General features: G+C 43.6%; 1 protein-coding gene across 1 annotated transcript in view; it reads left to right on the top strand.

The window, feature by feature from the left end:
- The window catches only part of DEPDC1B (DEP domain containing 1B), a 67,565-nt gene that overhangs the window by 20,876 nt on the left and 21,318 nt on the right, over positions 1–25,371 (top strand). Inside the window, exons 3-7 of the mRNA XM_040420170.1 lie at positions 5,732–5,867; positions 7,699–7,826; positions 20,936–21,066; positions 23,108–23,155; positions 23,994–24,134. Of these exons, the coding sequence (XP_040276104.1) occupies positions 5,732–5,867; positions 7,699–7,826; positions 20,936–21,066; positions 23,108–23,155; positions 23,994–24,134 (584 nt within the window). The remainder of the gene's footprint in view (positions 1–5,731; positions 5,868–7,698; positions 7,827–20,935; positions 21,067–23,107; positions 23,156–23,993; positions 24,135–25,371) is intronic.

Raw genomic sequence — 25,371 nt, 5'->3', positions numbered from 1 at the left:
ACTGCCCTGGGACCTGAACCTGGTTCTCTCAGCGCTCCAGGTTTCTCCTTTTGAGCCTCTGCGGACGGTTTCCTTGCGACTTCTGTCCTGCAAGGTTATTTTCCTTGTGGCCGTCACCTCTCTTCGGAGGGTGTCCAAATTGGCTGCACTCTCCTGTCTGGAACCTTTCCTAGTGTTCCACCAGGACAAGGTGGTCCTTCGTCCGGTCCCTTCCTTCCTTCCTAAGGTGGTCTCCGCCTTTCATCTGAACGAGGACATCGTTCTCCCCTCTTTGTGTCCTTCCCCTTCCCACCCCCGGGAGAGGGAGCTTCATCGCCTGGACGTTGTCAGGGCGCTCAAGGTTTACCTGGAGGTAACCAGCTCTTTCAGGCGTACTGACTCGCTCTTTGTGGTTCCGGAGGGGTCGCGCAGAGGGATGGCGGCATCCAAAGTTGCTATCGCCCGTTTTGTCAAGATGGCTGTTACTGAGGCTTATCTCGCCAAGGGCAAGGTTCCGCCCCTCGGTGTTACCGCTCACTCCACTAGAGCGGTCGGGGCTTCCTGGGCTCAGAGGAATCGGGCTTCTACGGAGCAGATTTGCAAGGCGGCCACTTGGTCCTCCTTGCACACCTTCACCAAGTTCTACAGGGTGCATACTCATGCGTCGGCTGACGCTGCTTTAGGCCGTCTGGTGTTGCAGGCGGCAGTTGATTGATGCCTCCGGTGTTGGTCTAGTTTGTTCTGGTCCCTCCCTTCTGGGACTGCTCTGGAACGTCCCATGGTTTCCTGTGTCCCCCAAGGAATATGGGCGAGAAAAGGAGACTTTTGTATTACTTACCAGTAAAGTCTCTTTCTCGCTCTTCCTTGGGGGACACAGCACCCGCCCTTCATTTGGGTTTACAGTTGTGGTTCCGGCTTGGTTGCCCCCGTTGGGGCTTGACAGTTCCTTTTTTTCCGGTTGGTGGTTATCTTTCACTACTTGGACACGCAACTGGTAGTCTCTCTCTCCAGGCTGAAGGGTATAGCTGATGGAGGAGGGGCTTACAGCTTTCACTTAGTGTCACGCCTCCTAGGGAGCAGAGCTATACCCATGGTTTCCTGTGTCCCCCAAGGAAGAGCGAGAAAGAGACTTTACTGGTAAGTAATACAAAAGTCTCCTTTTTTTTATTGTGCAAAAGTAGTGAAAACTTAAAAAAAAAAAATAAATCTTACTGTCCCAGAGAATAGTTATTGTGTTATCTATGCCATACAATGAACTCATAAGGCTACTTTCACACTAGCGTTCGGAGCGGATCCGCCTGATGTTTCATCAGACGGATCCGCTCCTATAATGCAGACGTTTGCATCCGTTCAGAATGGATCCGTCTGCATTATAACTTAGAAAATTTTCTAAGTGTGAAAGTAGCCTGAGCGGATCCGTTCAGACTTTACATTGTAAGTCAATGGGGAACGGATCCGCTTGAAGATTGAGCCATATGGTGTCATCTTCAAGCGGATCCGTCCCCATTGACTTACATTGTAAGTCTGGACGGATCCGCTCGCCTCCGCACGGCCAGGCGGACACCCGAACGCTGCAAGCAGCGTTCAGGTGTCCGCTCACTGAGCGGAGCGGAGGCTGAGCGCTGGCAGGCGGATGCATTCTCAGCGGATCCGCCTCCATAGAGAATGCATCAGGGCTGGACGGCTGCGTTCAGGACCGTTCGTGAGCCCCTTCAAGCGGAGCTCACGAGCGGACACCTGAACGCAGGTGTGAAAGTAGCCTATTTTACAACATAAAAAGTCAATGGTGATATTGCTGTATTTTTTATTTATTTTTTTTATTTTATTTTTCTCATCTCCCCCAGAAAGGGTTATAAGTTAATCAGTAACTTATGTGTACTCCAAAATGCTGCCATTAAAAAGATGAAAATTGTTTGTACCGGTAATTGGATTTTCCATACGCCCCCGCACAACGGCACTAACCCGGAGGTCACCTCGCCTCCTCAGTGGAGATCAGTGGTTAAAGGCCCCCTCCCCTTTACCTGCTCCAGTTAATAACCTAGGATTCGAAGATAGAGGCAAGAAATTGAATGACACACAAAACGAATGACAACAGACATTGTACAATTTTTAAGCATAAAGGTTGCGAATCCCCAGTGCCGTTGTGCAGACTAATGGAAAAGCTAATTACCGGTAAGAGTAATTTTCATCTTTTCCACATGCCACCCCAACGGCACTAACCCGGAGGATTTTGAGAGAAACCAGTTTTTTTTTTTTAAGGTGCGACAGCAGCAGACAAAACCTTTCACCCAAAAGCTAAATCTCTATTTCACAAGACATCTAATTTGTAATGTCTGAAAAAGTTGGACGGACTAGTCCAAGTGGCTGCATGGCAGATCTGTTCTAGGGAATCGGAGGCCCCCTCCGCCCAGGCGGTAGATACAGCCCAGTAGAGTGTGCCTTCAAACCCTTTGTGGGGGAGAAACACCCTTTTTTTCATAATGGAGAACAATGGCTAATCTGATCCAGAGTGCAATAGTAGTCTTGCCTGCAGCACGTCCTTTGTTTTGTCCTAGGTATTGAGTCAATAGTCAGATTTACTAAATTCCCTAGTTGCCTCTAGATACTTTAGAACTCCACAGAGCACTTTAACCCAATGTACACTGCAGTAAAATTTCTTACTATACTCAAATTTATTAAAAGGCACCTGCTTCCTGATAACGTTGGTGGATCTTTAGGCTGTCTGTGTGACCGAAAACGAAATCTATGCTTCTTTAGCATTGGTAGGGGTCCCAGCGGTCAGAACCCCACCGATCAGTTATTTATCCCCAATCTAGTGGAGAACTAACATAAAACTGGCATAAATGGCTTTGTAACGTCCTCCTATAGATTACACCATTCAATTCTAGCTGCAGCCTCTAGGGCTGTGATTGCGATCCTCCGACACTCCAGCTGTGACAAAACTACAACTCCCAAGATGCACACTTGCTTGGCTGTTCTCAGAAATGAATGGAGCATGCTGGGAGTTGTAGTTTCAGCACAGCTGGAGTGCCGGAGGTTAGCCATCACTGCTCTAGGGGCTGCTGAGGAGCTTACTGTTTTGTATTGAATTTAGAGGGGTTTTCCAACTTTTCATACTGATAACCTATCCTTTGGATAGATCTGTAGTATTTGATCGGTGGGGGTGTGACACCTGGGACCCCTGCGCGATCATTTGTTTGATAAGGGCTTCTCGCAGTCTACTTTCACATCTGCGCTTACCCTTTGCGCTATTGAATGCCGTCACAGGATCTTAATAGTGGAGAAACCGCTTCCGTTTTGTCCCCATTCATTGTCAATGGAGACAAACTTGAACTGAATGAAACAGAATGCACTAGAATGCATTACCCCATACAGCTGATCGGTGGGGGTGCAGGGTGTCGGACTCCTGGCATTCAGATATTGATGACATATCAGTATGAAAAAAAAACAAAAAAACATTAATGTGTGTGTATATATGTGTATATAATATATATACACTGCTCAAAAAAAATAAAGGGAACACTTAAACAACACAATGTAACTCCAAGTCAATCACACTTCTGTGAAATCAAACTGTCCACTTAGGAAGCAACACTGAGTGACAATCAATTTCACATGCTGTTGTGCAAATGGGATAGACAACAGTTCGAAATTATAGGCAATTAGCAAGACACCCCCAATAAAGGAGTGGTTCTGCAGGTGGTGACCACAGACCACTTCTCAGTTCCTATGCTTCCTGGCTGATGTTTTGGTCACTTTTGAATGCTGGCGGTGCTTTCACTCTAGTGGTAGCATGAGACTGAGTCTACAACCCACACAAGTGGCTCAGGTAGTGCAGCTTATCCAGGATGGCACATCAATGCGAGCTGTGGCAAGAAGGTTTGCTGTGTCTGTGAACGTAGTGTCCAGAGCATGGAAGCGCTACCAGGAGACGTGGAGGAGGCCGTAGGAGGGCAACAACCCAGCAGCAGGACCGCTACCTCCGCCTTTGTGCAAGAAGGGACAGGAGGAGCACTGCCAGAGCCCTGCAAAATGACCTCCAGCAGGCCACAAATGTGCATGTGTCTGCTCAAATGGTCAGAAACAGACTCCATGAGGGTGATATGAGGGCCCGACGTCCACAGGTGGGGGTTGTGCTTACAGCCCAACACCGTGCAGGACGTTTGGCATTTGCCAGAGAACACCAAGATTCTCAAATTAGCCAGTTGCGCCCTGTGCTCTTCACAGATGAAAGCAGGTTCACACTGAGCACATGTGACAGACGTGACAGAGTCTGGAGACGCCGCGGAGAACGTTCTGCTGCCTGCAACATCCTCCAGCATGACCGGTTTGGCATTGGGTCAGTAATGGTGTGGGGTGGCATTTCTTTGGAGGGCCGCACAGCCCTCCATGTGCTCGCCAGAGGTAGCCTGACTGCCATTAGGTACCGAGATGAGATCCTCAGACCCCTTGTGAGACCATATGCTGGTGCGGTTGGCCCTGGGTTCCTCCTAATGCAAGACAATGCTAGACCTCATGTGGCTGGAGTGTGTCAGCAGTTCCTGCAAGACGAAGGCATTGATGCTATGGACTGGCCCGCCCGTTCCCCAGACCTGAATCCAATTGAGCACATCTGGGACATCATGTCTCGCTCTATCCACCAACGTCACGTTGCACCACAGACTGTCCAGGAGTTGGCAGATGCTTTAGTCCAGGTCTGGGATGAGATCCCTCAGGAGACCGTCCGCCACCTCATCAGGAGCATGCACAGGCGTTGTAGGGAGGTCATACAGGCACGTGGAGGCCACACACACTACTGAGCCTCATTTTGACTTGTTTTAAGGACATTACATCAAAGTTGGATCAGCCTGTAGTGTGTTTTTCCACTTAAATTTTGAGTGTGAAAAATTTGATTTCCATTTTTTTAATTTTTGTGTGATTTTGTTGTCAGCACATTGAACTATGTAAAGAACAAAGTATTTCAGAAAAATATTTAATTAATTCAGATCTAGGATGTTATTTTTGTGTTCCCTTTATTTTTTTGAGCAGTGTATATATTTTTTTATCATGCCCTTCTATCTTTATTAAAGGGGTATTTGGGTTGTTTGAAGTTATCTCCTATCCACAGAATAGGGGGTAACTCTTAGATCAGTGGGGGTCCTACTGCTGGGACCCCCACCAAACCCCAAAACCGGGGCTCCATAACTCTTCCGCCCCCTGAAATAAACGGAGCGGCCAATCAGGCATTCGTATGGCCGCTCTATTCATTTCTATGGGAGTTCTGCAGATAGTGGAGCATTGTACTCCATCTCCAGAACTCCGATAGAAATGAATGGAGCAGCCATGCACATGTGCGACCGGCTGCTCCATTCAATTCAGGAGGTACGGGGCCCTCATTCTCATGATCAGTGGGGGTCCCAGCGATAGGACCCCCACTGATCTAATAGTTATCCCCTATCCTGTGGATAGGGGATAACTTCAAACAACCTGAATACCCCCTGAAGGGTATAGCTATGTATGTGTAAATCTAGTCGACCTCAATAACTCATTTGGTACATATGCATTCATAGATTAGCTTGGGAGACATCTTCTACTCACTGGTAACACTTCTGGTTCATCATTGGCACAATTCACATAGTTAGTTCTGTTGGAAAAAGACATAAGTCCATCAAGTTCAACCAAGGGATGGGTTGGGATGTGCATTTTAGAATTGGGGAGTGAGACCCAGACTTCTACACATTAATATTATTATTTTTTTTTTCTTTGTGTACAGGTTTCCACCGACCTCACCGCTGAAACCATACCCAAAAACACCTGCACAAAAAGTGGAGCCTCTTCCGTTCCCTCGCTGGACTGATGAAGACTCTGTCACTTCATATGCTCATATTCCTGTGAGACCTGTCGTAATGGTGAGTTTCATTTCTTCCCCTCCCTTTCCTTTGACTCCCTAAAAGTTGCGTGAGGACTGTATGCGGACGATTGTGATGGAGCAGCAGTGGACGGTCAGTGCTGTGGGGTAGTCTATCTCTACAGCGCCCACAGCTGGTGATGTCCACTTTCGGGGGCTCCAGAGAAAGAAGTCTTCTGACCTTTGCACATCTTATCCAATGCATTGCCGATGAGAATGTGCAACATGAAATAGATCCAGCCTGCTACATGGCCTCTCCCCTGCTGGATCAGGTATCCGCCTTCAGGGACTTTTGACGCGTACCTTGTGTCCTTGATCCAGGAAACATTTCTTTAGCTTTCTGTGTGTTCTGTGGTTTCTGACAATGCCACCTGCCGCACTTTCATCTTCACGGCTGATGCCCTGTTATGCTAATATATTTATTCCCAAGTGAATGAAGGGGAAATGTTAATCAAAGGCATTTCCTCTCGTTCCATGGATCCAGCCCTTCAGGTTTCAAGCACAAGACAAATTGCTCTGGTGTCAAGTTGATTTTGTGGTTTACAGACTCAGGTGTTTCTGAAGATTGTTTTCCAGTGATTGCTCAAGCATCAGCCATTTTAATCACTTGAGCTGCTGTTAAGATTCAATTCCAGGAACTCTGTCGTTAGAAATATTAAAGTTCTTGTATTTATGAAGCGTTTAATCTAAATGAGTTTTATTCCATCCACAGGTGATAAATGATCGCTGGGGATCTGACCACAGGGAGGCCCATTGATCATGAGAAGGGGGGCTCCCGAGTCTCCTGTGTGAATGGAGCAGTAGTCCCATTAGGGACTACCTCTCCATTCACGTCTGTAGGAGCGATGGAGATAGCCGAGCACTATGCAGTCTCATGAGTTCCAGCAGTTGGACCACCAGCGATCATATATAGTAGTGTCTCTTCATGTGAATGTTTTGGTGCTCAAGTCCATACATCAGGGCCTTCCCCACTATCTTCAATGTACATGACACCCACATATGTTCATGGTGGCTTTTTCTGATGCAGCCACTTTAACGCATTTCTCTTTTTAGGGCTCATTCAGACGGCTGTATGAATGAGTCCGCATTTATTCCCCAAGAATAGGCATTTTAGGCAAGACAAGAATAGGCATTTTCTATTATAGTTGAGGCCATATGCCGTCCGCAAATTGCAGAACGCACACGGCCGGTATCCGTGTTTTGTAGATCCGCAAAACACTGCAGTCGTGTGAATGCGCCCTTAAAGAGAGCCTGTTGGCAGCATGTTTATTAGTTGCAGTGTGAAGCCAATGCTGTGAACTAGGAGTCCAGCATAATTATAGGATGCAGGCTACTCCTGCTACTGATTGACAGCTTTCTCCCTGTCGCTATACATAGTGAGAAAGCTGTCTAATAGCGGCAGGTGGAGAGCCCACAGATTATGAATACGTCAGACTCCTAGATCACAGTACTGTAAGTTTCATAATAATTCCGCCATTTGGCACAAAAATTACACCCCACCAAAATCAGCATATCTGTCATTTCTTCATCCTGGCAGGTTCCCTTTAAGTATTAAATGTACAGCATGTCAGAGGAAAAGCTCTCTGCTGTTGCCTGTAAGGCTAGGTCTACACGACGACATTTGTCGCGCGACAGGGCACAACTACACTGCAACATTTGTCGCGCGACAATTTTTATAATGATAGTCTATGGTGTTGCACTGTGACATGCGACATGCTGCGATTATGATGCGACAGTTGCAGAAAAATACATCTCAAATGGATTATAAAAATTGTCTCGCGACAAATGTCGTCGTGTAGACCTAGCCTAAGTGAAATAATTTTTTCCCCCAGAATTCTGAGTTGTGGTATAAACGTCACAGCATTGCTATCGGGGAGGTTCCTGCTTGTCGACTGGTGTATCGCAGAGAGTTAACCCCAGCAAATATTGAAGAGCTATGGAAATCTAGGACACTATTACGGTAAGTCAGCCATGTTGTATCACAGTCTTATGGTTATTGCAGTTTTACATGATCTCCATTCATTTCAGGGGCCCCCGCAGGGTACAGTGTCTCTTTTCTCGTGGTCGGACCCCCAGTGATCTAATATTTATCCGCTATCTTGTGGATAGGGCATAACTTGTTAAACTGGAATAACCCTTTAACTCTTTAACGCATAATGGTGTACATGTGCAATATTAGCATGCACGGAATATGTGGAGTGGGCTCACAAGCTGAACCTGCTCCATACAGTGTGTGTGGTGGCTGTACAACACAGCAGACACCTGGCCCCAGTAACTAGGATTTTAACTTTGATTATGGTCATTTAGCTCCTCAGATGCCACATTCAATTGCGACTGAGGCATCGTAGCAGTCAGACAGTGGGGGCTCCCTCTGTTCTCTGAGAGGGGTCCCCGACGAAGAATTGTGCATCTCCAAGCCTTTGCTATGACAGTTTGGTGCCTTGTGAAGACTTCCAGGGCTGTCATAGTAAGCGGCCTGCTAAGCCGTGCTGGTGGCAGGGCTTGAAAGGCAGCCTATAAATATCCCATAAACTGCAATATATTCTTATGCAGTGTATGGTACTAGCGATCAAAAGATGGCATGTTCAGGGGGTGGAAAATGTAAAAAAAAAAAAAAAGTTTGGGCAACCTTGTTAACCACCTCAGCCCCTCCTAGCTTAAACACCCTTAATGACCAGACCACTTTTTACAATTCTGCACTACACTACTTTCACGGTTTATTGCTCGGTCATTCAACTTACCACCCAAATGAATTTTACCTCCTTTTCTTCTCACTAATAGAGCTTTCATTTGGTGGTATTTCATTGCTGCTGACATTTTTACTTTTTTTTGTTATTAATCGAAATTTACCGAAATTTTTGCAAAAAAAATTACATTTTTCACTTTCAGTTGTATTTTTTTATTTTTTTTTAAAACTACATTTCTATATAAATTTTTCTCTAAATTTATTGTTCTACATGTCTTTGATAAAAAAAAATGTTTGGGTAAAAAAAAAAATGGTTTGGGTAAAAGTTATAGCGTTTACAAACTATGGTACAAAAATGTGAATTTCCGCATTTTGAAGCAGCTCTGACTTTCTGAGCACCTGTCATGTTTCCTGAGGTTCTACAATGCCCAGACAGTAGAAAAACCCCACAAATAACCCCATTTCGGAAAGTAGACACCCTAAGGTATTCGATGATGGGCATAGTGAGTTCATAGAAGTTTTTTTATTTTTTGTCACAAGTTAGCGGAAATTTTTTTTTTTTATTATTTTTTTTTTCCTTACAAAGTCTCATATTCAACTAACTTGTGACAAAAAAAAAACTTCCATGAACTCACTATGCCCATCACGAAATACCTTGGGGTGTCTTCTTTCCAAAATGGGGTAACTTGTGGGGTAGTTATACTACCGTGGCATTTTAGGGGCCCTAATGCGTGAGAAGTAGTTTGAAATCCAAAATGTGTAAAAAATGCCCTGTGAAATCCTAAAGGTGCTCTTTGGAATGTGGGCCCCTTTGCCCACCTAGGCTGCAAAAAAGTGTCACACGTGGTATCGCCGTACTTAGGAGAAGTTGGGCAATGTGTTTTGGGGTGTCATTTTACATATACCCATGCTGGGTGAGATAAATATCTTAGTAAAATGCCAACTTTGTATAAAAAAAGGGAAAAGTTGTCTTTTAGAGAGATTTCTCTCACCCAGCATGGGTATATGTAAAAAGACACCCCAAAACACATTGCCCAAATTCTCCTGAGTACGGCGATACCACATGTGTGACACTTTTTTGCAGCCTAGGTGGGCAAAGTAGTAGTGTCTCTTCATGTAAATTAGGGGCCCACATTCCAAAGAGCACCTTTAGGATTTCACAGGGTATTTTTTACACATTTTGATTTCAAACTACTTCTCACGCATTAGGGCCCCTAAAATGCCAGGGCAGTATAACTACCCCACAAGTGACCCCATTTTGGAAAGAAGACACCCCAAGGTAAAAAATAAAGAAAAAAATAAGCATTTTCCGCTAACTTGTGACAAAAAATAAAAAATTCTAGGAACTCGCCATGCCCCTCACGGTCGATCCAAGCAAAAGGGACCACCAGAGGACCAGGTAGCAGGTATATTAGACGCGGTTATCAAAACAGCGTCTAATATACCTGTTAGGGGTTAAAAAAATCGCATCTACAGCCTGCCAGCGAACGATCGCCGCTGGCAGGCTGTAGATCCACTCGCTTACCTGCAGTTCCTGTGAACGCGCGCGGCTGTGTGCACGCGTTCACAGGAAATCTCGCGTCTCGCAAGATGACTCGTATATGCGTGACTCTGCCTGAGTGAGCCGCCTCCGGAACGCGATCCTGCGTTAGGCAGTCCGGAGGCGGTTAATCGTCATGATTTTCCTGTATAAATCGTTGGTTGTTACGATAAAAAATGTCAGTTAAATATATCATATAGGAGACGCACACAGTGATATTTGAGAAGTGAAATGAAGTTTATTGGATTTACAGAAAGTGTGCTATAATTGTTTAAACAAAATTAGGCAGGTGCATAAATTTGGGCACCACAAAAAAGAAATGAAATCCATATTTAGTAGATCCTCCTTTTGCAGAAATTACAGCCTCTAAACGCTTCCTGTAGGTTCCAATGAGAGTCTGGATTCTGGTTGAAGGTATTTTGGACCATTCCTCTTTACAAAACATCTTTTAGTTCATTCAGGTTTGATGGCTTCCGAGCATGGACAGCTCTCTTTAAGGCCTCATGCACACGACCATATTTTTTTGCGGTCCGCAAAAACGGGTTCCGTTTTGCCGTGATCTGTGACCGTTTTTTCGTCCGTGGCTCTTCCTTGATTTTTGGAGGATCCACGGACATGAAAAAAAAGTCGTTTTGGTGTCCGCCTGGCCGTGCGGAGACAAACGGATCCGTCCTGAATTACAATGCAAGTCAATGGGGACGGATCCGTTTGAAGTTGACACAATATGGTGCAATTTCAAACGGATCCGTCCCCCATTGACTTTCAATGTAAAGTCAGGAGTTAATATACCATAGGATCAGAGTTTTCTCCAATCCGATGGTATATTTTAACTTGAAGCGTCCCCATCACCATGGGAACGCCTCTATGTTAGAATATACCGTCGGATTTGAGTTACATTGTGAAACTCAAATCCGACAGTATATTCTAACACAGAGGCGTTCCCATGGTGATGGGGACGCTTCAGGTTAGAATATACTAAAAGAACTGTGTACATGACTGCCCCCTGCTGCCTGGCACTTACCAGTAGCAGGAGCTCCCGGCCGGACGCAGAGATCGCAGCTCGCAGGTAAGTATAATGGTTCTACAAATTGCTAAGTAACCATGGCAACCGGGACTGCAGTAGCGTCCTGGTTGCCATGGTTACCGATCGGAGCCCCAGCGATTAAACTGGGACTCCGATCAGTACACTCCGCTGCCACCAATGATAGGGGGGAGATTTTAATTAGGAGGGGGAGGGAGGGGAGAAGGCCCACTGGCCAACAACGAGTTAACTACAGGGGAGGGAGGGGGGCCCACTGGCCACCAATGTGTTAACTACAGGGGGGGGGGGGGAACTGCCCCCTGCTGCCTGGCAGCACCTGCCAGGCAGCAGGGGGCAGTCATGTACACAGTTCTTTTAGTATATTCTAACCTGAAGCGTCCCCATCACCATGGGAACGCCTCTGTGTTAGAATATACTGTCGGATCTGAGTTTTCACGAAGTGAAAACTCGGCTATGAAAAAGCTTTTATGCAGACGGATCTTCGGATCCGTCTGTATAAAAACTAACCTACGGCCAAGGATCACGGACACGGATGCCAATCTTGTGTGCATCCGTGTTCTTTCACGGACCCATTGACTTGAATGGGTCCGTGAACCGTTGTCCGTCAAAAAAATAGGACAGGTCATATTTTTTGGACGGACAGGATACACGGATCACGGTCTCGGCTGCAAAACGGTGCATTTTCCGATTTTTCCAAGGACCCATTGAAAGTCAATGGGTCCGCGAAAAAAAAACGGAAAACGGCACAACAGCCACGGATGCACACCACGGTCGTGTGCATGAGGCCTAAGTCACACCACAGATTTTCAATTATATTCAGGTCTGGGGACTGATGGCCATTCCAGAACGTTGTACTTGTTCCTCTACATAAATGCCTTAGTGGATTTTGAGCAGTGTTTAGGGTCGTTGTCTTGTTGAAAGATCCAGCCCCGGCGCAGCTTCAGCTTGGTCACTGATTCCTGGACATTGGTCTCCAGAATCTGCTGATACTGAGTGGAATCCATGCGTCCCTCAACTTTGACAAGATTCCCAGTCCCTGCACTGGCCACACAGCCCCACAGCATGATGGAACCACCACCATATTTTACTGTAGGTAGCAGGTGTTTTTCTTGGAATGCTGTGTTCTTTTTCCTCCATGCATAATGCCCCTTGTTATGGCCAAATAACTCAATTTTAGTTTCATCAGTCCACAGCACCTTATTCCAAAATGAAGCTGGCTTGTCCAAATGTGCTTTAGCCCACCTTAAGCGGCACTTTTTGTGCTGTGGGCAGAGAAAAGGCTTCCTCTGCATCACTCTCGCATACAGCATCTCCTTGTGTAAAGTGCGCCGAATGGTTGAACGATGCACAGTGACTCCATCAGCAGCAAGATGATGTTGTAGGTCTTTGGTGCTGGTCTGTGGGTTGACTCTGACTGTTCTCACTATTCGTCGCTTCTGTCTAGCCGAGATTTTTCTTGGTCTGCCACCTCGAGCCTTAACTTGAACTGAGCCTGTGGTCTTCCATTTCCTCAATATGTTCCTGAGTGTGGAAACAGACGGCTGAAATCTCTGAGACAGCTTTCTGTATCCTTCCCCTAAACCATGATGGTGAACAATCTTTGTCTTCAGGTCATTTGAGAGTTGTTTTGAGACCCCCATGTTGCTACTCTTCAGAGAAAATTAAAAGAGGAGGGAAACGTACAATTGACCCCCTTAAATACTCTCTCATAATTGGATTCACCTGTGTATGTAGGTCAGGGGTCACTGAGCTTACCAAGCCAATTTGAGTTCCAATAATTAGTTCTAAAGGTTTTGGAATCAATAAAATGACAACAGTGCCCAAATGTATGCACCTGACTAATTTTGTTTAAACAGTTATAGCACACTTTCTGTAAATCCAATAAACTTCATTTCACTTCTCAAATATCACTGTGTTTGTCTCCTATATGATATATTTAACCCCTTAAGGACCGGGCTCATTTTCACCTTAAGGACCAGGCCATTTTTTGGAAATCTGACCAGTGTCACTTTAAGTGCTAATAACTTTAAAACGCTTTGACTTATCCAGGCCATTCTGAGATTGTTTTTTCGTCACATATTGTACTTCATGACACTGGTAAAATGAAGTCAAAAAAATTATTTTTTTTGCACAAAAAAATACCTAATTTACCAAAAATTTGGAAAAATTTGCAAATTTCAAAGTTTCAGTTTCTCTACTTCTGTAATACATAGTAATACCCCAAAAAATTGTGATGACTTTACATTCCCCATATGTCTACTTCATGTGTGAATTGTTTTGGGAATGATATTTTATTTTTTGGGGATGTTATAAGGCTTAGAAGTTTAGAAGCAAATCTTGAAATTTTTCAGAAATTTACAAAAACTAAATTTTTAGGGACCAGTTCAGGTCTGAAGTCGATTTGCGAGGCTTACATAATAGAAACCACCCAAAAATGACCCCATCTAAGAAACTACACCCCTCAAGGTATTCAAAACTGATTTTGCATACATTATTAACCCTTTAGGTGTTGCACAAGAGTTATTGGCAAATGGGGAGGAAATTTGAGAATTTAATTTTTTTGTCTAATTTTTCATTTTAACCCATTTTTTCCACTAACAAAGCAAGGGTTAACAGCCAAACAAGATTGTATCTTTATTGCCCTGACTCTGCCGTTTACAGAAACACCCAATATGTGGCCGTAAACTACTGTACGGCCACACAGCGGGGCGTAGAGGGAAAGGTGCGCCGTATGGTTTTTGGAAGGCTGATTTTTATGGACTGGTTTTTTGACACCATGTCCCATTTGAAGCCCCCTGATGCACCCCTAGAGGAGAAACTCCCTAAAAGTGACCCCATCTAAGAAACTACACCCCTCAAGGTATTCAAAACTGATTTTACATACGTCGTTAACCCTTTAGGTGTTGCACAAGAGTTATTGGCAAATGGGGATGAAATTTGAGAATTTCATTTTTTTGCCTAATTTTCAATTTTAACCCATTTTTTCCACTAACAAAGCAAGGGTTAACAGCCAAACAAGACTGTATCTTTATTGCCCTGACTCTGCTGTTTACAGAAACACCCCATATGTGGCCGTAAACTACTGTACGGGCACACAGTAGGGCGTAGAGTGAAAGGTGCGCCGTTTGGTTTTTGGAAGGCTGATTTTGCTGGACTGTTTTTTTGACACCATGTCCCATTTGAAGCCCCCCTGATGCACCCCTAGAGTAGAAACTCCATAAAAGTGACCCCATCTAAGAAACTACACCCCTCAAGGTATTCAAAACTGATTTTACAAACGTTGTTAACCCTTTAGGTGTTGCACAAGATTTAATGGAAAATTGAGACACAATTTCAAAATTTCAAATTTTTGGCACATTTTCCATTTTAATATTTTTTTTCCAGTTACAAAGCAAGGGTTAACAGCCAAACAAAACTCATTATTTATGGCCCTGATTCTGTAGTTTACAGAAACACCCCATATGTGGTCGTAAACAGCTGTACAGGCAAACGGCAGGGCGCAGAAGGAAAGGAATGCCATACGGTTTTTGGAAGGCAGATTTTGCTGGACTGGTTTTTTTGACACCATGTCCCATTTGAAGCCCCCCTGATGCACCCCTAGAGTGGAAACTCCAAAAAAGTGACTCCATTTTAGAAACTACGGGATAGGGTGGCAGTTTTGTTGGTACTAGTTTAGGGTACATATGATTTTTGGTTGCTCTATATTACACTTTTTGTGCAGCAAGGTAACAAGAAATAGCTTTTTTGGCACGTTTTTTTTTTTTTGTTATTTACAACATTCATCTGACAGGTTAGATCATGGGGTAATTTTATAGAGCAGGTTGTCACGGACGCGGCGATACCTAATATGTATACATTTTTTTTTATTTATGTAAGTTTTATACAATAACTTCATTTTTAAAACCAAAAAAATGTTTTAGTGTTTCCATAGTCTAAGAGCCATAGTTTTTTCAGTTTTTGGGCGATTATCTTGAGTAGGGTCTCATTTTTTGCGGGATGAGATGACGGTTTGATTGGCACTATTTTGGGGTGCATATGACTTTTTGATCGCTTGCTATTACACTTTTTGTGACGTAAGATGGCAAAAAATGGCTTTTTTTACACTGTTTTTATTTTTATTTTTTTACGGTGGTCATCTGAGGGGTTAGGTCATGTGATATTTTTATAGAGCCGGTCGATACGGACGCGGCGATACCTAATATGTATACTTTTTTTTTATTTATGTAAGTTTTACACAATGATTTTATTTTTGAAACAAAAAAAAATCATGTTTTAGTGTTTCCATAGTCTAAGAGCCATAGTTTTTTCAGCTTTTGGGCAATTATCTTGAGTAGGGTCTCATTTTTTGCGGGATGAGATGACGGTTTGATTGGTACTATTTTGGCGTACATGCGACTTTTTTGATCACTTTTATTACCTTTTTTGGGAAGTAAGGTGGGCAAAATTTCAATTTTCTCATAGTTTTTATTTTTTTATTTTTATGGCGTTCACCGTGCGGGGAAAGTAACATGACCATTTTATAGATCAGGTCGTTACGGACGCGGCGATACCTAATATGTGTAGTTTATTTTATTTTTTTAATTTTTATTCAGTGATAAATGTTTTTTTTTTTATCTTAACTTTTTTCACTTTTTTTTTACATTTTTTTGACCCAGACCCGCTTGGTTCTTGAAGATCCAGTGGGTCTGATGTCTGTATAATACAGTACAGTACAATATATATTGTTCTGTACTGTATTTTACTTACACTGAACAGATCTATGCTTTCAGCATAGATCTGTTCAGCACCATGGACAGCAGGACGCCTGAGCAGGCGTCCTGTTGCCATGGGAACCCTCCCCGTCTGCTCAGAACTTCGCAGACGGGGAAGGGTAAGCACGGGGCTAAGGGGGGCTCTCTCCCTCTCCATCGGGGGGCTGCAAAGGCACAGCAGCCCCCCGATGGAGAGGGAGGGAGCTCCCTGACCGATGACAGATAACTTTTTCCATACAGCGGTCCGTACAGACCGCGGTATGGAAAGGGTTAAACGGCTGACATCTGCACAGATGTCAGCCGTTTATACCAGGGTGCCAGCAATGTGCTGGCACCCTGGTATAACCACTAGAAGCCAACGATCGTTCATGGGGAGGCGGGCGGGGAATCGCGATCCCGCCTGCCGCACCGCCCGCCTCCCGCAACGCCCCCACCGCCTACGACACCCCCCCCCCCGCACCACCCGCCGGCATCAAATCATGCAGGGGTGCAGGGGGGGGTGAAAAATATAGATTATAGGCACTCAAAAGTTTCTGATCCCCGCGGTCAGGGACCGCGGGCATCAGAAACTGCAAAAAGCGCAGCAAACCGCAGGTCTGAATTGACCTGCGGTTTGCTGCGATCGCCGACACGGGGGGGTCACATCACCCCCCCCTGGCGTTGTCACAGGATGCCGGCTGAAGGATTTCAGCCGAAATCCCGTTCCGTTTAACCACTCGGGCGCCGGAATCCCGATTTAAAAGTTAGGACGTACCGGTACGTCCTTGGTCCTTAAGGACTCGGGAAATAGGGCGTACCGGTACGTCCTATGTCCTTAAGGGGTTAAAGAGGACCTTTCACCTGTATAAACGATGTTAACTGAGTATGCTGCCATGTAGAGCGGTGCCCGGGGATCTCACTGCACTTACTATTATCCCCGGGCGCCGCTCCGTTCTCCCGTTATAGGCTCCGGTACCTTTGCTTCTTAAGTTATAGTAGGCGGGTCTTCTCTTGTCCTGTGGGCGTCTCCTTCTCCTAGGCTGCTGCGCTGGCCAATCGCAGCGCACAGCTCACAGCCTGGGAGTTTTTTTTCTCCCAGGCTGTGAGCTGTGCGCTGCGATTGGCCAGCGCTGCAGCCTAGGAGAAGGAGACGCCCACAGGACAAGAGAAGACCCGCCTACTATAACTTAAGAAGCAAAGGTACCGGAGCCTATAACGGGAGAACGGAGCGGCGCCCGGGAATAATAGTAAGTGCAGTGAGATCCCCGGGCGCCGCTCTATATGGCAGCATACTCAGTTAACATCGTTTATACAGGTGAAAGGTCCTCTTTAACAGAATTTTTTTTTATCGTAACAACTAACGATTTATACAGGAAAATCATGACGATTAACAAGGTTGCCCAAACTTTCGCATCCCACTATGTATGTGTATGTATGTATGTATGTATAATATATAATTCAAATCACCCCTTTCACAATTTTATATATAAAAAGTAAATAAACAAGAATAGTAAAAATCACCATGTCCTAACTGTTAAAATATAAGAAATATTTTTTCTTCAAATTGAAAACAGTAATGGAAAAATGTTCCCCAATTTTTAATCACCATGTCCCCCCAAATGGTACCAATAGAAAAAATTGTTTGTGCTTTGTTGCACAATCATAACTGTGAAGGAACAGCTATGTTTTGGCTTCCATAATTTTTCTTTTCAGCCATATTATTCCCTGTTTCAGCTGCACAGCTAGATGCATTTCACTCAGAAGTAGGGGGCGTCTCCCTTCTGCTAGCACTGTACTGCTTTGATGTCCTTTCCCTTACTTCTGACTATGTTTGTTTTCAGCTCCAGACCTCACAAAACAGATAACGAGGGATAAATGACACTTGCAGGCACACAGGAGGCTCCTGTGATGTTCAAAAGCAGTATAGAAGCAGTTGTTTTATCAGGCTCTTGATCTTAGCCCCCACTTCCTCTCCACCGTATTCTGAGTCTGTTACCAGGGATGGATCTTTCCTGACAACAGGCAGTGGACTACAACTTAGGTGGCAGTGAGACCCCTAGTGGCCATGACTTTACAGATTTTTTCAGGTGGATGCAGGCAGATTTTAAAATGAAATGATTTAGAAATTTGCTGGTTACCCCATTCTCTAGTAAATGAAATTGTACGAAAGTACAGTGATTTTTTTTTTTTAAGAGTGCCTACACATACATTAGTCTAAAGTGGATCAAAATGGATGATTTCAACGGAAAAGAATGACAGAACAGTCAGATAGTCGGACAAAAGATCTTTACTGAAAGTACCGTAAGTTCGTTCATGAACAAAACATTCAAAGAATGTTTCCAGAAATTTCTTTTATCTTTTGCCTGGTTTCATTGAATGTGTATGAGCAGTCTGCACAACTGTAATGTCCAATATGAGCAAAAATGTATATGGCCATGTCTGTGGAGCAAACCTTCACCAGATGTTTGTTCAACTGCTGTTCAACCATCAACCAACTCTTACCTAATGTGTATGGCCAGCTTTAAAATAAGTCATCAGTTTGAGAATGGCAAGGGTTAGGCGATATAACCTAGGGTGAGGCGATATACCGGTATCACGATATACCGCGGTATAAAAAAAAACGGCGATATGGCAATATCGCTGTTTCCTAATTACCGCGGTATTTTGTGACGTCATAGAAGCGGTCATGTGCGTTGTCCGCTTCAAAATCTGCATCCGCGGCCCCCCGCCCCAGCATGATTCTACACCAATTGCTGCCCGCAGCGTCTACCCCATGTCCTCAATGCAGGCTCCGCCCACTGACGTCTGACTCAGATGACAGGCGAGGCTGCTCAGCGCAGGACAGGAGCGCCACCAACACTTCTGCTTACAGCCTGCAATACACCTTCTAGTAGGAGATGATGCACAAGATTACTATAAACCACTCGTACTGGTACAGCATTAACCCTGTAATGTTTTTGTCGTTACTAGAAGTCAATTGACTAGTTACATATACCCGAAATGGTGAAAAATTACATATAAAAGTATAACAATTAACGTCTCCTTGTGGCTGCCTGGCTGCCCCCATACAGTATAACGTCTCCTTGTGGCTGCCTGGCTGCCCCCATACAGTATAACGTCTCCTTGTGGCTGCCTGGCTGCCCCCATACAGTATAACGTCTCCTTGTGGCTGTCTGGCTGCCCCCATACAGTATAACGTCTCCTTGTGGCTGCCTGGCTGCCCCCATACAGTATAACGTCTCCTTGTGGCTGCCTGGCTGCCCCCATACAGTATAACGTCTCCTTGTGGCCCCCATACAGTATAACGTCTCCTTGTGGCCCCCATACAGTATAACGTCTCCTTGTGGCTGCCCCCATACAGTATAACGTCTCCTTGTGGCTGCCCCCATACAGTATAACGTCTCCTTGTGGCTGCCCCCATACAGTATAACGTCTCCTTGTGGCTGCCCCCATACAGTATAACGTCTCCTTGTGGCTGCCCCCATACAGTATAACGTCTCCTTGTGGCTGCCCCCATACAGTATAACGTCTCCTTGTAGCTGCCCCCATACAGTATAACGTCTCCTTGTGGCTGCCCCCATACAGTATAACGTCTCCTTGTGGCTGCCCCATACAGTGTAACGTCTCCTTGTGGCTGCCCCCATACAGTGCAACGTCTCCTTGTGGCCCCAAGTGGTTTTTTTCTTCTAAATGGGCATTTATCACGATATATATCGTTATCGCGATAAATTTTCTTAATATCGTTATCGTGGGAATATTTTTGATATCGTCCGACCCCATCTCAACCATCTTATAGGCTGTTCTGAAAGGAACTATTGTATGTAAAAATAGCCTCCCGGACATATAATTATAATTACTATTATTATTTTTTATTTATCAGATTAACCCTTTCTGCCCTGGAGGCTATTTTGTTTTGCACTCCCTACCTTCCCAGCGCCATAACTTTTTTTTTTTTTTGTTCACATAGCTGTATGAGGGCTTTTTTTTTTTTTTTGCAGGACAAGTTGTACTTTCCAACAACACAATTTAATATAGCATATGATGTAGTGGGAAGCGGGGAAAAAAATCTTATTCCGCCACTGTTTTACGGGTTTTTTATTTATGACGTTTGATGTGCGATAAAACTGACCAGTAACTTTTATTCTACAGGTCAGTACGAATCTGGCGATATCTTTAGTATAGTTTTTCTTGCGTTTTGAGCTAAAATAAAAAAAAGTTGGAAAAAAATCAGTTTTATTTTCTCATTACCATATTTAGACCCATATAACTTTTTTGTAATTATGTATACGGAGCTGTATTGGGGCTCATTTTTTTTTTTCGGGGCGATCTGAACTTTCCATTGATACAATTCGGGGTGTGTATGACTTTTTGATCACTTTTTATTAAAAAAAATAATTTTAGAAAATGAAGCGACCAAAAACGACGAATCAGCCATTTTGATGATTTTTTTTTTTCCATTTTGCTGTTTGCCATTTGGGGAAGATATTTTTATACTATGGGGTTTTCGCATATGGCGATACCCATGATGTGTTTTTTTTTTTGTTTTTGTTTTTTACACTTTTTTTATAGTTCCCATAGGGAACTATAACAAGCAATCATTAGATTGCTATCATAGACCCTAATGCATTAGCATTGGAGTCTATTAGAAAATTGCTAGTTTCCTATGCAGCCCACTTACAGGCAAGGGCTCCATAGGAAATACTATGCAGCAGCCTCCTGTCATTCACAAAGACAGGGGCTGCTGCACACAAGCTCCGGGCTCCCCCTTGCGGCGATCGGAGGAGCCGGAGCTTGTGTGCAGCACCCCTCTTCCGGTGTTTCGTGCATTTAGATGCAGTGGTCAGCATTACCGCCGGTTGCAGACATTAGCCGCAGGTGTCTGCTATAGGAAACAGCAGGCACCCTGCAGCTAGGGTGCCTGCTCTGCTCAGGAGCGTGCGCCATCTTTAAAGACTCGGTCAGCTAGTACGCCGCTGGTTGGGAAAAGGTTAATCCCTTTCAATCCATTATTTCCTTTAAGCAATTTTGTGAATGATTAATGGTTTCAGTCTGACTTTTCCCTGTCTTGCAGTATACAGAAGATACTTGGACTTGATTCTCTGGAAGAAGTGATGGACACTAAGCAGGCAAATGGGAAGCACATAATGCACAATGTGTACAATGTCAACAAGCAAGGGATTGTGGTGATGGATGACAGATCAAGTGAGTGCTGCTTTCTGCCCTATTGTTAAAGGGGATATCCAGGATTTACATAGTGATGACCTATCACTCATCCCTATGAGTCTGACTCCCGGCACTCCGGCCGATCAAGTGTTGAGGCCGCAGTGCTTCCCTGAGCACCACATCCTCCTTGCAGCTTGCCAAGCTCCATGCCATACACTGTATAGTGGCTGTGCTTGGTATTGCTAAGCTGTGCCTAGGGCATGTGCCCGATGAATGTGACATCGCATGGCCTAGGAAGAGGTCTAAGTGCTTATGGAGCACCGCAGCCTCTTTTACAGCTGACTGGTGGGGGTCCTGGGAGTGAGACCCCTGCCAATCTCATATTGATGACTTATCCTGAGCATAGGCTATCAATATGTAACTCCTGGCAAACTCCTTTAAACTAAGTGGCTTTGTTTAGAATGAAGTTTTGTCCAGTACTTTGATCAGGTGGCCTATCTTTATAAAAAGCTATGAATTAAAGGGGTTTTCCGAGAACAGAGCGCCCGGGCGCTTCCTATTGATGCGCTGTTAATAACAATGATGGCCAGCAATATAATTGCGCTTACCAGACCAGTTGTGGCTATTTCAGGCACAACTCTGAGAAGTTCATACAGTCAAATGGAGTGAGCGCTGCTCTCAACCAAGCAGGATATCCGTGCTGGAACCCGATATAGATGAGTGAAAACAAAAACAGAAAAAATGGTCTTCTGGGACGCTGCACACTAAAACTGTAATTTATTGCACATAAATCATTAAATCCATAAAACCAGACAAGCAGAAGGCAACGCATTTCAGAGGCGGTCTGCCTCCTTCCTTAGGCCAACGAATACTGACACCACTGCCAATTTATAACAATGCCCCAGAAGTAAAAAGTGCGTGCAGAGGTCATAGTATGAACCATATTGTGTTGAAAAAATAATATATAGATCATAATAAAAGATACATAAAGATGCTAATATATGTGTCATTCTATGAAATAATTGTGATATCAAGAAAAATTACCAAAAATACATGAATATTATGTGACACACCCCCCCTCCCCCCAAAACATTTATTATTACATAAATGAATATGTGAATGTGAACAAATAATAATGTTAATATTCAACATACATTATTGAACGGTAAGTTATATGTTAATTACAATTGTCATTATTGTTTGTTCACCCTCACATATTTGTCATAATTTAGTTTTTTCCCATTATATTCATGTGTTTTTGGTAATTTTTCCTTATCACAATTATTTCATAATATGGCACTTATATTAGTATGTTTTATATCTATTTCTCTTTTATTATGACTTATATTATTTATTTATTTTCAACACAATATGGTTCATACTATGACCTTTGCACTTACTTTCCACTTCGGGGGCATTGCTATAAATTGGCAATGGTGTCAGTATTCGTTAGCCTGAGGAAGAATCAGTCTGCCTCCAAAACACGTCACCCTAGCAGTAGCGCCTCGCCCTTCCCTCTGCTTTTCCTAGGCTGAGTGCCAACAAGTTCATGTGACACGTGGCCTATGCGCATTCAAGTGAATGGGGCTGAGCACGATACTAAGCCCAGCCACTATACAATGTACAGCGTTGTGCTTGTAATCTGTGAGAAGGCAGCGGTGCTCACAGGAGCGCCACTTCCTTCTTAAAACCTCTGATCGGCAGGGGTCCCAGGTTTCGGCCCCCCACCGATCAAATACTAATGACCTATCCAGAGGATAAGTCATCAGTAAAAAAAAAAAATCTCGGAAACCCCTTTTAACGCTTCATGAAGTGTCTAACCCCCTGGACCACAAAACCAGTGTGTTTGTGCATTTCAGGTACCAGCCATGACCACACTCATATGGTGCTGTGTCTGTATATACCTATTCGTCAGCACGCATTTCATCCCCTACGTTTTATTGTTCAGTGGGAGTTCTGGGGGTTGTCCATCATTTGAAATTTCTTAATGACCCCTGTAAATATCTAGAGACTCACCGCCATATGGCATTCACATAAAATCTGCTCTAATGACGCAGACAATATTATTGTGTTTCTACAGAGGAACTTCCGCACTGGCTGCTGTCAGCAATGAAATGCCTCGCTAGTTGTAAGTATATAGTGACCTATTTCATCCATATTTATGTACAATGATTTAGTTTGTGAGGTCCATTGATTTACTAGTAGAAACAAAACAATAGGAATTTTTTAATTAAAGGGGTTATGCAAATATTGGGAAGGGGAGGGGGTGAAGTTACCGGACCTATAAGGGAAAGATCACTTTCCTGCTTCCCTGCACGGGCTCCCCGCTCCTCCTTTTCCCAGCCTGTGATGCTCCACAGGGCTCCCTCGATGTAAACATCCGGTTTCACATCGCCGCAACCAATCACTAGCCGTGGCGGAGACCAGGACCTCTTGCGTCATGTGACTATTTATCATGATGTAAAGGGAGCCAGTCACCATCCTGGCCAGCGGTCGCGGCGATGTCAAACTGGAGTTTTACAGTGCGGGAGCCCAACGGAGCATTGCAGGACTGGAGGAGAAGGAGCAAGGCGCCAGTGCCGGAAAGCAGGTAAGTAATCCTTCCTTTTTCAGGTCCCCCCATTCTTGGATAACCCTTTTAAGACCTATTGCAGAGGTTAATTTCAAGAAAAAAGTAACCCCACCCCAAAACAAAACAAAAATATCACCTGTGTCTGGAACTGTAGCGTCGGTCCATTCACATGAAAGGAGAAGAGCAGCTATACCAGACAGACCGTTACTTCAGATCCTAGACTGTTTTAGGACTTGTATTTGCATGAATTTGTGGATAACTTGCTTAGTAGACTATTACTTTACATAGAAACATAGAATGTGTCGGCAGATAAGAACCATTTGGCCCATCCAGTCTGCCCAATATACATATAATGTATTTAATTCTTATTTTACTTTTAACATTTCTTATTTAGGGCCAAATTGCTCTGAAATGAAGCAGCCAATGTACTTGGGCTTTGAAAAAGATGTGTTTAAGACCATCGCTGATTATTACAGTTCTCTGCAGGAGCCACTGCTGACATTTCAGCTGTTTGATGTTTTTGTGAATATACTCGGTAAGCCTGTGAATGAACATGTCTTTCTGAAATAACGAGCGCTTGTTTTTTGTTTGTTTTTTGCAGTTTTTTTCAGTGAATTACTATAGCTTCTATACTTTTTATTGAGGAAACACAGCATTGAAACATTGCTGTTCTATTTTATAAATTGTCTCTATATGGCAATTGAGCGCAGGAAGTTTAATATACTTTATTGATTTTGCATTATTTCTGAAAAAAAAAAATATATGACACCGTTTTTGACAAATATTATAGAGAGAGACCGCTTTAGTGCAGCTCTCTGCCAAAAGTCAAATACAGGGTCAGTTTTTTTAAATAAAAAAAATGCAAAATCCATAAATAAAGAATATTGAAAAAATGTTTATTATCAATTGCCGTACACTTAACAAAAATAATGGCAGTTACACTTTAAAAGTAGGACAACCCACCCCTTCAAATCATATATTTCTTCTGCTAGGTATCATTTCACCCCTGAAAGACCAGGCCTATTTTAATTTTTACATTTTCGATTTTTCCTCCTCATGTTCCAAAAGCCATAACTTTTTATTTTTCTGTTCACACAGCTATATGAGGGCTTATTTTTGGCGGGACAAGATGAATTTTTTTTTAGTGCCTCCATTTAACCACCTCAGCCCCCAGTGCTTAAACACCCTGAAAGACCAGGCCACTTTTTACACTTCTGACCTACACTACTTTCACCATTTATTGCTCGGTCATGCAACTTACCACCCAAATGAATTTTACCTCCTTTTCTTCTCACTGATAGAGCTTTCATTTGGTGGTATTTCATTGCTGCTGACATTTTTACTTTTTTTGTTATTAATCGAAATTTAACGATTTTTTTGCAAAAAAATGACATTTTTCACTTTCAGTTGTAAAATTTTGCAAAAAAAACGACATCCATATAGAAATTTTGCTCTAAATTTATAGTTCTACATGTCTTTGATAAAAAAAAAATGTTTGGGTAAAAAAAAAATGGTTTGGGTAAAAGTTATAGCGTTTACAAACTATGGTACAAAAATGTGAATTTCCGCTTTTTGAAGCAGCTCTGACTTTCTGAGCACCTGTCATGTTTCCTGAGGTTCTACAATGCCCAGACAGTACAAACACCCCACAAATGACCCCATTTCTGAAAGTACACACCCTAAGGTATTCGCTGATGGGCATAGTGAGTTCATAGAACTTTTTATTTTTTGTCACAAGTTAGCGGAAAATGATGATTTTTTTTTTTTTTTTT

This window comes from Bufo bufo, chromosome 2, assembly GCF_905171765.1.
Source record: "Bufo bufo chromosome 2, aBufBuf1.1, whole genome shotgun sequence".
NCBI classification, from domain to species: Eukaryota; Metazoa; Chordata; class Amphibia; order Anura; family Bufonidae; genus Bufo; species Bufo bufo.
The sequence above is the reverse complement of the archived record's forward strand: the minus strand, read 5'-3'. Positions and strand labels throughout refer to the sequence as shown.